This window comes from Acinonyx jubatus, chromosome D4 (genome assembly GCF_027475565.1).
Source record: "Acinonyx jubatus isolate Ajub_Pintada_27869175 chromosome D4, VMU_Ajub_asm_v1.0, whole genome shotgun sequence".
In the NCBI taxonomy this organism is placed as follows: Eukaryota; Metazoa; Chordata; class Mammalia; order Carnivora; family Felidae; genus Acinonyx; species Acinonyx jubatus.
The window spans coordinates 255639-272113 of NC_069391.1; the positions used below are offsets into that span (position 1 = coordinate 255639).

General features: G+C 53.5%; 1 protein-coding gene across 7 annotated transcripts in view; it reads right to left on the reverse strand.

Annotated features, from left to right (window-relative positions):
• Window positions 1-334: 334 nt before the first annotated feature.
• Window positions 335-16475, reverse strand: part of EHMT1 (euchromatic histone lysine methyltransferase 1) — a 152234-nt gene continuing 136093 nt past the window's right edge. For 6 of the 7 annotated variants that reach the window (XM_053204280.1, XM_053204281.1, XM_053204282.1 and 3 more), the window contains 9 exons: window positions 13584-13738; window positions 12634-12801; window positions 12304-12448; window positions 11539-11616; window positions 10671-10786; window positions 9382-9468; window positions 8880-8958; window positions 1803-1978; window positions 335-1622 (listed from right to left, as the gene is read on the reverse strand). In XM_053204280.1, coding sequence (XP_053060255.1) covers window positions 1445-1622; window positions 1803-1978; window positions 8880-8958; window positions 9382-9468; window positions 10671-10786; window positions 11539-11616; window positions 12304-12448; window positions 12634-12801; window positions 13584-13738 — 1182 coding nt within the window. In that variant the 3' untranslated portion in view covers window positions 335-1444. Of the gene's footprint in view, window positions 1623-1802; window positions 1979-8879; window positions 8959-9381; window positions 9469-10670; window positions 10843-11538; window positions 11617-12303; window positions 12449-12633; window positions 12802-13583; window positions 13739-16475 lie in introns of those variants that run through there. The other variant, XM_053204283.1, reaches the window with a different exon arrangement.

A 16475-nucleotide genomic window follows, 5' to 3' on the forward strand; every position in this document is an offset into this window, starting at 1 on the left:
TCCAGTCTCATCGCGCTCAAATGCAGATCTGATTAGGGATTCTGGGCACTTACCTGGTGCTTACGCCCGTGAGCCTCCAGAAAGATATCTGGGCCTCAGTGCCTGGTGCTGGTCGTACAAAGGCATGCACACACACAGGCATGCACACACACTCTGCACTTGTCTGCCTGGGGCGGATGCAGGTAGCGTCCTCTTCAGAGACAGGCTGTGCTGACAAGGAAGGTGTGTGCCGCCTGCTCGGACCCGGGCCGCGTGTGAGCCCGCGAGCACCCCAGAGGGAGCACGGGTGTTTGGCAGAAACCAGCTGAAACATGGCATCATAATAAAAACCTCCTTTAAAGTACTTCTTTTTTTTTTATTGATTTCATTGAAAACAGAACAAGAAATGGTCTGAGCCAAAAGACTGCTCTTAAAACTGTCAAAAACATTTTAACAGAAAAAAATAAACATGACTGCATCATGAATGTTTTAGAAGAGCCGCACAAAAACCCCACTGCTACTGCACTAATTACAGTATTTAAAAAAGTATATGCCAAAAAAAAGTATATGACCTGGCAGGCCGTCACACAAAAGGTGATGGCAAATTTATTCCACGACAAGACTAACGTTTTAAAAAAAGTTTTTTCCTGCATTTTATTCTAAAATCACTTTGTTCTCTTTATACAGTTGATAGTTTATTTTCACATGGTGAGTAGAAACCACACCAGAATCAGCACCGTTGTCTGTGTTTTGTGTTTTTATTTGTCCTAATGTTCAATAACGGTAGAAAATAAATCAGTTTATTCATCATAGCATGTGGTTTAAAAATCAACAGAAGGCGCCAGCATTGCTGCGCTGGCGGGGCCGGTGCGGGGTCCTCCTCGGGCCATGGCCCTCCTGCACCCGCCAGACCGCTTCCTCAGAAAGAAATGCATTAGAGGTCTGATATATAGGACTAGATATAGGACTTCTTTAAAAAGCAAACAAACGTTTTCTCCAAAGTCAGTGACGGCTTGGCCCTGACCTCTCCTAGGTCGAGGTGGGGACGGCATCTGCACGGTGCCCAGAACTGGCACCAGCCACGCAGGCCTTGTGCAGGCAGGTCTAACGGAGCAGCTCGAGGGTGATGGTGTCTTCGGCAGGTGCCACGCAGGGAGCCTGGGCTGACCGGGCTTTGCCAACAAGCCCCACGGTGGAACAGGAACCAGGGGAGTTGAGGGGGAACGGGAAACGTGGAAACGACAAAACCATCATCAGAAACTCACAAGGTCACGCCAGCGCGGATTCCCAGAGTGTTCCAAAGCGCCCGCCCCCAGCCCGGAGGCAGCCACGCTGGGGCCTCGCAGCCACGGCCCAGGTCCCTCCAGCCCCAGGTCGGAGCCCTCGGGTGTTGTGTGCGTTTCGCCTTCCTCTCCAACCTCAGTGTGAACGGCACCGACGCTCAGCGCCCCAGGCCGGCTGCTGCTCATAGGGGGTCAGCGGTGGAGGAGCTGGTGTCGGGCAGGCCGTTTTCCTGGCCGTCCTGGGCGGCGCTGGCCTGCCGCTGCGCCGCGGCCGTGCTGGAGTGCCGGCACTTGGGGGAGCCACATCGGCAGCTGAACAGCTTGCCTTTGATGTCCCAGAAGCGCTCCCCGTAGTCAAACCTGGGGAGACAGCAGAGCTAAGGGTGCATCCAGGCCCCACACCGCCTGGGGGCAGGCCAGCCTGAGCAAGCGGTCTGGAGACACAGGGGGCTACCGGGGGTAAGTCTGCACTGAGTGGCACACGGATGCACCCCGGAAGGTCCCCAGACCCGGCCAGCCCCTGGGGACCACGGCACCTACCCCAGCTGCTCCCCAGCCTCAATCAGGCGGGTGCTGAAGAAGGCAATCCTGGGAAAGCGCAGGTCCTGGTGTGACATAAACACGCGCACGGGCACCAGGTTGGGCTCGCAGTGATGGTTGATGAAGCGGCTGACGTTCCCGTAGAACCGCGCGTCAATGCAGTACACCTCACCATCCTAGTGGGCGGGAAGGAGAGCGGGGAGCTCGCGCAGGAGTCTGCAGACCGTGGACAGAGATGCGCCCCCAGAGCAGGGACGCAGGAGGCCTCCATGCCTTGGGGAGGCGGCCTGCTCCATATGCCTCCTGGCCAGTCGGGCTGCACAGGGCACACGTGGATCATCTGATGCTCTGACGCCACCAGTACCAGGAGGAAGGAGGCGGGCGATGGGAACCACAGGGGGCGGCAGAGCCCATCGCAAGCAGGTGCCGGGAGACTCGGAGCGTGCAGGGCAGGTCGGACAGACGGAAGGAAGCAGCACTCGGGCCGAGGGCCGTCAGGTGGCTCCCGAGGGGTGGCTACAGCCACGGAACAGGAACACTGCCATGTCCTGCTAGCCCAGTGGTACAGACAGAAGTCCCACGACCCTGACCCAGCACTCCTCCCATGACAACACGCAGCAGAAGGGATACTGAGCCGACAGTGAGAAAGGGTGCTTGGTTGGGGGCCTGACCTCACCACAGGAGCCCTTTAAGAAGCAGTTTTCTCTGCAAGAACCCAGAGTGCCAGAGGTGGCTAGGGCCTGAAGTCAGAGGGGCCATGTGGCAAGGAATGTGGGTGGCCGGGCACAGCCAGTGAGGAAGTGGGCGTCGACCCCAGAATGCAAGGAGCTGAATGCCACACCCACAAAACAGACTGCGGGCACCTCTCCCCAGACACCCCCATCAGCCCCTGGGGCCCCAAGCAGAGAGCCCGGTCACACAATGTCCACAAGGGGAAGCCAGTGAGCACAGACCTTCTCATGTGGCTGAGTCCCTGGGCACTTGTGATGCAGCGACCACAGGAACCAAGTGTAAAGTGTGGGAGGGAAAACCAGTCAGGCAACAAGGAGAAGGGGACCTTCCAGGTGTGCATCCTGCATATGGCAGAGCATTAACCAGAAGCCAGAGGACCCTCAGTGGTCAAGGGAAGACAAAACGGTGGCAGAGACGGGTGGTCTCTATCAAGTTTTCTGCCAAACCAAAGGCATACATGCCCCTGACTCAGCAATCCCACCTCCCGGCAGGTCCCAAAGACATGCCGAAGTCCAGAACGATGGCCATGGCACGGATTCTGGCCTCTGCCTCTGGGTGTGATGGACTAGGTCTGCAGGCGAGCCCACCCTGTGCAGCAGGGGAAGCTGGGAGCAGAAGCTGTGAGGATTGGGAGCGAGGAGCCGGAGCCCACGACGGCAGAGCAGCGGGTGCACAGGACACGACGGATGCCAGGGATGTCGCCACCTCAACAGGGGAAGAGCCCGCACTCGAGCCCAGCCGGCCAATTTTAACAGAGCACACGACACACGTCGCAGGAACGCTGGAGCCACCAGCAAGTCAGCACGAACAAAGACAAAGAACCGAGGAAGTGGACGCGTTCTGAAGAGAAAGGACAATCAACGGAGTCCAGCCCTGAAGTGAAGCAGATGCCGCACGGACACGTGAGGATGTCAGAAGCTCCCTTAGAGCCATCCTCGCCACAGGTAAAACAGTATGTTTCTCACCGAGTGAAAATCTCAGAGAAATAGAAATAATAAGAAAGAATGCAATGGAAATTCTCAGTTGCAGTTGCCTGGCTGCTGAGCAGAGCTTTGGGGACCTGGGTGAGGACAACACACGCCCCACACAGTGCCACGTGTGCAGGACAGGAGACGCAACAGCCAAGGCTGAAATCAACCTGAACGTCCCCAAAAGAAGGAGAAGCATCCACACGTGCTCAGAACATGGCGAGCTCTACGCCACAGCAGCACCTCAGAAAAATGGCGGGGGGACCAACTTTTCTGTCAGAAACGTGAGGAAGTGAGACACACACATGGATACTCTCGAGGGCAGGAAAGGAGCACGCAGAACACGCAAGACCTCTGAACATGGCCTCGTGTAATCTTTACTTTTAAACCATGTAAATATTTTACATAACTAAAAAATAAATTTTAAGATTCTGGCACTTAATGTGGCACCTGGGTGGCTCAGTCGGTTAAGCGTCAGACTTCGGCTCAGGTCATGATCTCACGGTTCATGGGTTTAAGCCCCGCATCAGGCTCTGGGCCGACAGCTCGGAGCCCAGAGCCTGCTTCGGATTCTGTGTCTCCCTCCCTCTCTGCTCCTCCCCTGCTTACGCTCTGACACACTCTTTTTCTCTCTCTCTCTCTCTCAAAAGTAAATAAACATAAAAATGAAATGAAATGAGATGAGATGAGATGAGATGAGATGAGATGAGATGAGATGAGATGAGATGAAATGAAATGAAATGAAATGAAATCAAATGAAATGAAATGAAATGAAAAAGAAAAAGAAAAAGAAGATAAAATCTGGAACTGAAAATGAACCGAGACACACAAACATACCTACAACAGCAACCTGGGAGCCCACCCACACGGAGAGACCATCGCACCAAGTGCTGCAGGCTGGTGCTCGTGTCCTCAGTGGGACATGTTCTAAGACCTCACACACACGCTGCTGCCACATGAGGGATGCTCCTGTGAAACGAACACGCGAGGAGCCGGGATCTTTACCGTGGAGGACGCAAGTACGAGACCAAAGGAGTGGGGAAAACCCAGTGATGTTACATCTGAATGGGAATAGTGACGCGAACACGTCTTTCATAACTTTTATTCCAGAGCTCTGTCCTCTAAAAAATTAGACCAGAGCCAACGGCACCCTGGTGGCAATGAGCGCCTTGGTGTCCTGACTTGGTACCTAAAAATCATCTCCACTGAAAGGACCAGGGGCAGCTTAGGGAAGTCTGAGGCCAAATGAGGGAAGCCAGACATAATGGAGCCCAAGGAGGCGAGGCTGGTGTGAACAGGCTCCACGGCCACGGAAAGGGACAGCTCGAGCTTCGGAAAGAATGATGATGACTGGTCAAAACTGAGTACAAAAAATCTGGGAGCCAGTCACATGTGGAGACCCTGACCAAAGCCTTCAGGACATGCAACAGCCCCTTTCCCATGCTGGGGACAAGCTGCAGGCTCCACACCCACCCCGCCTCAGTCACAGAGCACAAAGTTGGGTCCCCTGCCCACTGGTCTCTGGACCCCATAGCTTCCAATATGCTACCTGCACTTTCCTGGAAACAGGGGCAGGAGAGGTGAGTGTTCAGAAGGTTCCAGAACAGCAAGGAGAGGGAGACCTTGGGGTCTAGGCACAGACCCAGAGCCCAGGGACAGTCCATGCCAGGGAGAAGGCAGGCTACATGGCAACAGGTGGTCAGACCCTGGAAACATTCTGAAAGCAGAGCCAGAAAGTCTGCTGACGCCTTAGACCGTGGGTGGGGAGGGCCCAAGCAGTGGGCACATAGGTCCCTCGGGCACAGGAGCAGCCACACTAATGGGGACATGAGGTCTGAGCTGGAGCGGCCCCTGGAGGCTATGGTGTACTTGCAGCCCTTCACACACCAAAAGGAATGAGCCACAGAAGCAGGATGAAGGGAGCATCTTGAGGGGCCCAATCTGGTGGGGTGAGGCTGAGGAAAGACTGGAAGGTCGGGAGTCACAAGGGCAGCCGCTGGCAGGAGAGACGGGGCTGCCAGAGTGGTGCCCCCAGGAGGGACTGGGGTCTGGCTCCACCCCCAGATACCAGGGACGAGGACACTGGATGCTGCTCAGATGCCAACGCCCCTAAGTGGTTCAACAGACCAGACATCATCCCAGTCAGATCCCAGCAGCCTCTCCGCACAGACACCCGGATTCTCAAGCTTACATGGAAATGCAGAGAACCCCAGAGAACTAAAAGGACCTTTAAAAAGGAGCTACCTGGTGTCAATATTTACTCTGAACTGACAGCAGTCAAGAGACAGTCGTATAGCTTTGAGGGTCAGCAGATAAATCAAAGGAACAAAACACAGTTCAGGCACAGACCTACCAGCAGAAGCCTTTCCGGCTGACTGGCTGGCTGGTCTGGAATAACTGTATATTCACATGGACAAGCAAAAATCTCCAGCCTTATCTGAAACTACATACTCAAGACGGATCATGGATCTAGAAGTTAAAAATATAAAAATTTTAGAAAAAGGAGAAAATCTTCACAACCTTGTGATAGACAAAGATTACTAACAGCACAAAAAGCACTAAACCATAAAAAAACTATTCTGTTCTACGAAAGACATCGTTAAGAAAATGAAGATGCACAGGGGCACCTAGGTAGATCAGTCGGTTAGGGTCCGACTCTTGATTTCAGCTGAGGTCATGATCCCAGGGTCCATGAGATGGAGACGAGATCAAGCCCGGTGTCTTGGGTTCTCTCTATCCTTCCGCCACCTGCGCATGTATTTTCACTCTCTCAAAATAAAGAAATAATTTTTTTTTTTAAAGAAAAAGAAAATGAAGAAGCACAGGCTAGGAGATAATACAGGTGTCTGACACAGGTCACGAATCAGGAACTGTAAAGAGCCCTTCCAACCCAGTAAGGAAACAAGTAGCCCAATTAAGCGATGGGCAACAAATTTTAAAAACTCCCGCACAAAAGAAGACATAAGGAGGCCAACTGGCATGTGAAAAGATGCTCCTGTCAATAATCATCAAGAAAATGCCAAATTAAAATGACAGTGTTTGGAACTCTCCTTTGCTGCTGGTGGAAATGTACAGTGGTCCAACCACTTTGGGAAAGTGCTTGCTCCTTCTTTGTAAGTTATTAAATGTATACTTTTACCAGATGGCAATAATCCCACTCCCAGGAATTACCCAGGAAAATACAACTCACACCCACAAAAAAACAAGTCTATGAAGATTCACAGCAGGTTTACTCCTAACAGCATAATCTGGAAATATCCAGGTCCATCCACAGTGGTAGCACAACCCAGCATGGGTATTGGTGGGTCACAGGATCTGCCACCACCTGGGTGGCCCACGAAAAGCCAGACAGAGAGGAACACACGCTCTGAATCCACTTCCAGGAAATTCTAACGCAGGAAAAACCCACCAGCAGAGACAGACAGTGGCTCTGTGGCCAACCAGGCTGGGGGCATATCGGGGCACAGGTGCCTTTGGGGTAATGTTCCAGATCTTGCCTGTGGGGGTGATTAGGCTGTACACACATTTGTAAAAAACAAAATCACATGCTTAAAGTTCACTGCGTGTAAATTAATTACAATAAAGTTGACCCCAAAGTAAAATGATCAAAAACCTATTAGATAAAACAATACAACAAACGACCTACAGGATCCCACCACAGAACACAATCAAACATTACTGGGGGTAACTGAAGACGACAAACAAGTGGAATGATACACCCTACAAAAGAAGGTGGCAAGACCCTCAGTGACCCCTGTGTCACGGGTTAAACCACCCTAATGAAATCCCTACAAGGGTTCTGCAGAACTTGTCAAGCTGGTTCTAAAACTTATATAGAAACTGAAGGAAACCAAGAAGATCAAGACACTCCCAAAGACCCCAGCGTCAGAGGACGTAAACTAGGATGATTAATGTGGCACAGCCCAGCCAAGACAGTCGTGGACACAGGGAAGCCCCAGGCACACAAGGACACTGCGTTATGACAAAAGCTGCACTACTGAGCAGTGGAGAAAAGGGTGATCTTCTCAACAAATGGTCCTGAGTCAGGCAGATACAGATATGGGGGGGGGGGGGGGGGGGAGAAAAAAAGCTTAACCCTACAGTAAAGTGACTATATACCTACATGTAGAGGCCAAGTGTAACTTCTGGGGAATAGCACAGATGTGTATCTTTTGATCACCCTTTAAAACACCTCGGCTTTACTGGGACGTTACAAAACCCCACAATACGTAGGAAGAAGCTGATAAACTGGACTGCACTAAAAATAACTTCCAGAGCGCTTGGGTGGCTCAGTCAGTCAAGTGTCTGACTCTTTGGTTTTGGCTCAGGTCATGATCTCATGGTTCATGGGATCAAGCCCTGTGTCAGACCCTTCGCTGACAGCACAGAGACTGCTTGGGATTTTCTCTCTCTCTCTCTCTCTCTCTCTCTCTCTCTCTCTCTCTAAAACAAACAAAAAAAAGAACTTCCATTCGTTAAAAGGCATCATTAGGAACTAAACAAGCCACAGACAGAAAAGATCCACGAGACACAAATGTCAAAAGAGCATCTGACCCAGAACACATAAAGAACTGCTACAAACCATAAAAGGCAAACAGCTCAACAGATGAGGAAAGGCAGAAGACCGAGGAAGAAGCACAAAGAGGATCTGGGGGCGGGGCATGGCTCACTGCACCGTGCACACATGATGGGGTCACTGGGGCGCCCCAGAAGTCTTGGGGTAGGGGTGTGGGGCAGTGCCCATGCACTGCAACCTCCCAGGATGTAGGTTTCTCTTCGTGAAACACAGATCTCACATGCCTGGCTCTCTGAGAGCCACCTGCACGGCAGGGCTGGGGTGGGCACGGCAGGAAGGTCCGGGCCTGGCTCAGTCCTCATCCACAGGGCAGCTACTCGGGACTCTGGCTAGAGAGCCCCATGTCCCCACTTCTACCCTGACTGCTTCTGCAAGTTCTTAAACAGGAAAGTCACAAACCGAAAACAACACAGGTACCAGGGTAGGGTAAGGACAGCTTGAGGTTGCCTCCAAAAGTCCCCGGAAGCCTGGATCCAGGGTCCAACTACTGTCCCCACAACCAGGAGAGCAGCTGGGACACACATGCAACCCCTGACGCCTCACACAAGTCTTGCTCCCACTTTGCCTGTCACCATGAGCCCCCTGCCCTCTGACGGCCATGGGCTCTAATCCCATGAGCAGCGGGGCTTCAGAGGGCTGGTGCATCCGGGCTCAGCACCTTCAGGAGAGGCAGGCTACTCTCTGCACGAGCCCAGAGGCCTCCTGAGCGCAGAGCGGGGCTGGTGTGAGCGAGCCTCCTTACCACTCCCATGCTGCACGCTTGCAATCTGCTCTACACCCCAGCCCCTCCAAACACATTACCTTATTGTCAAGATCAAAGAGGTAAGAGTCTTCTTCCCGAACGTCAGCTTCCGAGTCAGAGATGAGCTCTCCCACATACCTGCAGGAAGCAAGATGTGCGTGAGAACACCAGACAGCACTGCCTTGCCCCTGATGGCAGGACGGGTTGCACAGCAGCCATGGTGGGGCCCTCTAAACTGTCGCCAAACATTTTGGAAAATTTTGCCAGGGACTGAGCTAGGATTTAACTTCAGGACCCAGAAAAGGGCGACACAGAAACCCCTTCTCTGACCAGGGATCCACAGTGACCCTACCCTGGAAACCCCTGAATGGTACCATCTTGAATGGGCCATGACCTGGTAAGAGCCTAAGTGCAAGCAAAAAGCCAAGGAGGTAGGTGAGGTAGGTGGAGACAACATGAACTTGGTTTTCAGGGATACCCGCAAGTCCCAGGCACAGCTCTGCTGTCCACAAAACGGCAGAGGCAGCCGGCAGCCCTGGGGCGACCCAGGCACTCACTTACTCGCAGACGAAGGTGCCCAGGGGGATGTCCTGCAGGGACCGCACGCCCCAGCCCATGTTCTGTGTCCGGTAGAGCTGCAGCCTCGCCCTGGAAAACAGGGTCAGCCACTCACTGCCAAGTTCCCCAAAGCTCAGCTCACATGCACATTACACTGCCAGCCACAGCAGCACACAGAGTGGAAGATACTGCCTTCTTAACTGGAGAGCACCTCAGAGCTTCACGTTCAAAGAAGCAGCGACTCTCACACTGATGTCCACGGTGCGCACTCAGTCAGTGCAAGATGGCCTCAGAACTGGGCCCGAATGCCAGCGCATGGAGCACAGCCCCTGGCCCTCCCATTCCTTCATCTGAACACAGGGATAGGTCTAGCCAAGCCTCTAGGCTGTTATGACGGGAAAAGGGGCTAACGCCCGGCATGCCCCTCAGGGTAGATGGGGAGCTCTCCCAGGCCCAGGGCCATGAGGACCCACCTGCCCCTTGGTGTGTCCAGGGGTCCTGGGGACGAAGGGCATATCTGTCCTCCCCCAGAGGATGTCCTGTCAACAGGGGACAGGGACGTGTGGGCTGGTCAGAAGCACTCTCTGGCTGCTGATACTGTGACACTAGACTGATGTCATACATAAATCCCCTTCACAGCTGAGAGGGCGGAAAGAGGTCTTCTAATTCTCAAGCTCGTGTACAGAGGAAAGGCTCACGGCCAGGGGACGCTCAGGTAACGGGTCCGAGCCTGGCCAGTGCAAAGGGTGCTGGCCAGACCTCCCTGGACCAAGTACCCCGAGTGTCTTAAAAACAAGGCACCCACGTGGTCTGAAATGTTTTATACCGGAACACCATCACACTGTCGCTGTTAGAGACATGCAGACAGTACGGGATGTTTCAGAAATGGTTTGAGTATTAAAATAAAACAGTAGTGGCCCTAACAGTTGCTGTGTGCATGTTAACTGGGAGACAGAGGCAGTGCTCACACCAAGCCTGGCTCCCAGCCCCAGCTCAGTGGGCCTCACCCACAACTGAGCTGCTTGGAAGCAGGACTCTCATGTTATTTACTCCAGCCTGTAAAAGGCCAAAGGACACGGGACTCAAAGGAGACAGCATCTCTTCATCTCTACTGTGAACACGCAGATGCACTTGAACACACTGTGCCCCTGTCTGTATGGAATACACATAAATACAGTGAACTTCGTGAGAAACCAGAATCACTTTCAAACTTGGAAAACAGACCTGACATCACTCTACTGAAGGGCTTAAAATCCTGCACCCAGGGAGGGGCTCCCAGGGCTCACGCTCACCTGAGACCGTTCTGCACGACACGGTTCCGGCAGCTCCTCCAGCAGGAACAGGCATGGTTGCACTCAAAGATCAAGGGCGGCTCCGCCATGTTGAACTCCGGCAGGAGCCGGCCATCCTGGGGACAGACGTGCAGTCAGGACCGAGCACGGCTCGCCACTCATGCTAAATAAACTGACACCGACACAGTTTTACAAACTAAAAACCTTATTATGAAAAGGATGGTTTCTGGTCAAACTTCGTAGCTGGGTAAGAGCATAAAGTTACATGTTCATGCTTTGGATGGGAAGCATCAAAGCAGGAGTCCACACCTACCGTGGTCGGCCTCCCTCCTTCTCCCTGGAACTCACTCAGCCTCAGCAAGGCCACCAGCCCATAGGCCTCTCCACCTCCTTCAAGGGGTCGGTGCCCCCTGGACCACTGCCCACTCTCGGCCTTGCAGCCCACAGGACCACAGCCATGACGGGAACCTGGCCACGGCCAAGCCATCAGGTGATACACCAGGGCCATTCTGAACACTGAGAACTTTCCTCAGAATGCTTGCTCTTGCTCACCTTCGGCACAGCCATGCCTCGCTAAGAACACGCACCCCAGCCCCAGGCCCGTGCCCCTTTCCTTACAAGGTGACTTTGGAGACAACCATCTGCCATGGTCTCCCCTCCAAGCCTGTGTCTCATCCCCACCCCAGGACACCCTGGCTTCCACCCCCACCGATGACCTCTGAACTCTCAACTCCAAGAGCATTTAAGTTTCTTATGTTGGATGCTGGCCTTCAGAGCCCTCTCATCTCCCCAGCTGCCCCAGCCCGGCTGGGCACCGTCCTGGGTTGGAGGGGACTCACCGCACAGCGCGCCCCAGCCGCAGGCTCACCTTGTCGTACCAGCAGCGCATGCTGAGCTGGCCACACATACAGTTGCTGGAAGAGCAGTCGTCAATGCACACGCAGTACTGTGGGGAGACCGTGCGTCACACGGGAGAGCTGTTCTCTGCTCACAGCCTCACGAGTCTCAAAACCACCCCTCTACCTGACACGTGCTTTCTGAAAGCCACGCCCGTGCGGAAGAAAGGTGACTGGCCCTAACGTCTCCATTCTCAGGGACACCGGGGGGTGTGCAGCCCTGAGGAAGAGGGCACGTGGGCAGAAGAGAACACCCAGCCTCTAAGACACTGCCAGCCTGCACAAGGGGCTCTGGAAGAAGAGCCTTCAGGAAGGAGAAGAGGAGGGCATGGTCAGACACGTGGGGCCATGAGACAGGGACACGTGAAGGAAATCCTGCCAGGCCTGCACTTGAGGCCAGATGCTGCCCAACAGGGAAAGGCAGAGTGCCGAGCCACGGTCCAGCCCTGAGGGCACACATCTCACTTCAGCAGGAGCCAGGCCCCTCAAGGCACAGGACGGGCTCCTCGCTCTAGCGTGGCCCACAAACTACCAATCACCAGGGGATGCTCGGCACTGCCCTGGGGGCTAGGGACCCAACACAGGATACAGGGTCCGTTTTCAGGAAGGATCTTTATCTGCCTTTCAGCTCTTTGGTGGAAGACAACTACTGTGAGGGCCGGGTCTTCTTGGGGAAACATCCATGGACCCCGGGCCCCAAAGGCCCGCCGCCCCCCCTGCCCGCCAGCACCGCTGACCTGCAAATGGGTGATGTTTCTGTCAATGTTCATGGGGGACGTCACGCAGTTCTGAGAAACGTATTTATAGTTGCTGGGGCACGGCTCATTGTCCACAGCGTTGACACACGGGATGGGGATTCGCTCATAGCCTCGAGCAATGTCTCTGCCGCCGGAAAGGGTGGACGTTACCTTTCGCGGTGACAAGTGACGCCCCAACAGGGCAGCCGCTGAGGGCTGGGCCAGGCACTTTGCTCTCGGGCCCGGGGACACCTCAGCTTGAAGAGAAGCTTTTGTTTCAAACTCTTAAACCCCCACGTGTCACCATTTGCCCCAGAACGGCCTCCTCACCTGCTCACCGTCTTCTCCGTCGGGACAGGCCTGTCGGGGGCTGCGTCCCGCAACGCCCGGCTCATCTGCAGAGCGTCCCACACCTGGGAGTTGAGGCTGGCACACTGCAGGGGCGTCTCTCCCTCTTTGTTTTTCAAGGTGACATCTGAATCCCGAGAAAGAAAGAGGCTAAAAGGAAAAATGTAAGCCAACAAAACATTCAGATCTTAATTTAAAGGCATGAGGATGAGATTTATGAAGTGACTCTAGTCAGTAAAAATAGAGAGTACACCACTCATCTCAAAATTAAGCTTTGCTGACCAGAGCTTCTAGAAAGATCAGCCTGACTCACCAGGAATGCACTCCATTACTCCTTCTCCCACATTTACAATCAAAAGTCACCTCAGTTTTCTCGTCAGGAAGAGCGTGTAAGGAACTAAGGACGGTATCTGAGGTTTCCTGGCTTTCCCATTTAAAAGCACGCTCAAGGATGAACGGGTAAAGCACACCCAGGTGGCCGAGGACACGGTCAGGGGCCGGGAGGTGCTCCGAGGGCCTGATGCGAGTCAGAACCGCACGGTGAGCGGAAGCGCGGTGCTCCGGCCCCCACCACAGGGCAACCCCTCATCTCTGAGCTCCCACTGGGAGCTCAGCGGCTCCCTAGGACCCCAACTGCAGCCACATGTGAGTGACATGGGGAACAGCTCTGGCGAGTGGCGAGCAGCAGCACCGGCACCTCCACCCCTCCTGAGCAGGGCCGGCCCGTCGCCCCAGACCGGAGGTGCCGGACAACTTGACCTAAGCATTTGGGGATTTTTCACAACGATCCTCCCTGCACCAGAAGGAACCATGCTGACTTCAGTCGCAGACTGGGAGACTCACGCCTCTGCCCGCTTGGGGAAGGAGCTCCATTCGGAGGGCCTCGCCCACCCTGGGAGCCCTGCAGGGGCCACGGCAGCAGAGCCACTCACAGGACGCAGGCGTAGCGGTCCTCCCTGGCGGCGATGTGCAGGGGTGAGTCTCCGTGCACGTTCACGGCATGCAGGTCACACCTGGCGGCCAGCAGGATCTCAGCTATGTCCACGCAGCCAGAGAACGCAGCCCAGTGTAGACAGATGTTCTCCTCCTGCACGGACAGACAGCGCAGCGCGCCAAGAGGAGGGCAGAGCACCCGTCTGAGTGCCGAGGGCACTTTCTTTTTTGTTTCATTTTTGTTATAAAAGTAATGCACAGTACTGAATATTTTGGAAATTGAATAAAAAAATCATCTGCAATAAGACCAACCTAAACACAACACATTATTAACATCACATTTGGGAGTACTGTGCTTTATCTACTTTTTAAAATTATATTCACTTTGGAATAGAAGTACAATCACAAGAGAGGACGATACCTGTGTAAGATTTGAAAAAGACAAAAGTAGACAAATTTGACCGCATTAAAATTTTACTTCCCGAAAACCTCTACAAAATAAAAATTTTAAATCAAATATGAGAAAAAACCATTTGTGCTGTACACAAGATATAAACGATTTTCAATGATCGCAGCAAGTTTACTAGGGCACCACACCATAGTTCTGAAAACAAACGTGAGAGGGAGAAAACCGGAGAGCCCGTGCGGAACGTGGTACGGGGAGGGTGCGGCACCGCCGGGAGGGAGAGCGGCCTACCACAGGACAGCCCACGACGGCTAGCCGGCCACACTGGGGACAAGCAAGGCGGCCGCCCCATGCTCACTGCGGGTGGCGAGGCGCACCCGCGGCCCTGACCGCCCTGCAGCCCGCTGAGCTCACGCGTCACAACTCATGGAGCCTCTCCTCTAGCGAACCTCTTCCTCGGGAACACAAGGAAGTGAAAGTCTGAGTCTTTTTCTTTCTCTGACTTGGACTCAGGGCTTAACCCTCAGAGGTGGCAGAAACATTTATTGCCCTGGAAGCGCTCTCTGCTCCCCCGGCAAAGTGTGCACCGCTCAAGGGTCCCCACCCCTGGGGGACCCCGAGATTCTCACAGGAGCCACCACCAAAGTCAAGCCTGGCTGTTCACTCTGACACCGCCACAGGGGGCTCGGTGGCACCCGGGCAGAGCTCAGCACAGTGCCTGCCCCACTCGGCTCCGTGTCCGCCCTCACGGGGCCGATGTGCTGGCTACGTGACTCTGCACGCCCCATTCCTGGCCCTCTCCTGCCCAGGGGACCCCCTGTAACGCTCCTGGGCTCGCAGACAATCCCCACACTCTGAGTGCATCCAATGCTTTCAGCTCAATGAACCATAGGAAACATAAAAGTAAAGCAGAAACTGTGTGGTCCTCTCAGTTGGCAAATCGCTGCTGGCCCCAGGCACAGGCTTTTCTACAGACTCCTCCGTAGTACTCTGTGAAAAGCCGGGATTTGCCTGGGGCTTCCTTTCCTGGACGTTGTTCTGAGTCGCCTTCCTCCCCTCTGATCTCTCCATCTTCCACACATCTGCAAGCTCCAGAGCAAAATGCGATTTCCTCAGGGACCTCTTTTCTCATTCCTTCATCAGAAGGACCTATGATTTTATAACCAGAATTCCATGCTGAGACTGTCCCTGCCACCAAGGCTCCTCCTAGCATGGGACTATGCAGCCCCAGACTCACAGAGGTCTGTCTGCTGTGTCGCAACAGGCCTGACCCACGTATCTGAAGCGATAGATGGCACTCTGTTTCTGGCAAAGACAGAGCCAGAGGGACCAGCTGGACTCACCCGCCCGCCTGAGAGAGCCAAACAGTCAAAATGTGTGAAATACTGGTTTTCAGATGATGAAGGACTATATCCGTGAGAAGGGGACAAAAAAGGTGGCCGGGGTTTGCACAGCAGGCTGTGCGGCTGGGAAAGAGGCCTCTGGAGATCTGGACATCCCCACCTTTGACCTCCAGAAGGACACACCACAAAGCCCAGGCATAGAGGGCTCAGTGCCAGTACCCACACAGGAGAGATGAGCAGCCCTGGGCTGAGATCTGCTTGAAGCCACCTAATAAACCTAGAAAGTAAAACCCAAAACAATCAGACTGTTTCCAAGTAACTACACTGCACACACAACAAGACTCAAGACATTTCCAGGAATAAAGAAATTCGTAGCAAGGTAAACTTCATCATGTCTGGCATCCAACCTAAGGTTACAAACAAAACTTTCAGAGCTGACAACTACAGTGTCTGACAGAAACATACTGGAGGAGATTAACAGCATCATAGGGTGTAAAAAGAAAAAAAAAAAAAAAGATTACTGAGCTTGGAAACACAGCAAAATTGCAATAAAACCAGCGAAATGGCTTTAAAATCAGCCAAACTGCAATCCTGAGTGAAAAAATTATTTAGGAAAATGAAAAGACCATCAGTGAGCTGTGGAACAATGTCAAACCAGCTGATTAATCACAGAACGGGGGCCCTTATGAAGTGGGGGTGGGCAGAAAAATTACTGGAAGAAATATGGACTGAAAAATTTCTAAATCTGACAAAACTCTAACCTTACTAATCCAAGCTCACTATACCCTTACTGACCTTCCATGCACAAACACAAGTAACACAAGACACATCCTAATCCAACTGCCAAAATCTAGTGACAAAGAGAAAATTCGAAAAGCAGCCAAAAGAAAACAGATGTGCCGAACACCGAGAAGTAAGGACAAGGCACCCCGAGAGTCCCCTGTGGTAGACCCCTTGGCGAGGATGCAGGCAGTGTGAGGAAAGCATGGAGAGGAGCTGTGAACCACAGTTCCACACCCAGTGAAACATCCCCCGAGTGAGGGCAGGAAAAGGGCTCTGCGGGCACTGGTGTCGGGCAGACCGGTGCCCAGGACAGTGAGTGAAGTGAGATGCACAGAAGAAAAATGACCCTGGATCGCAGG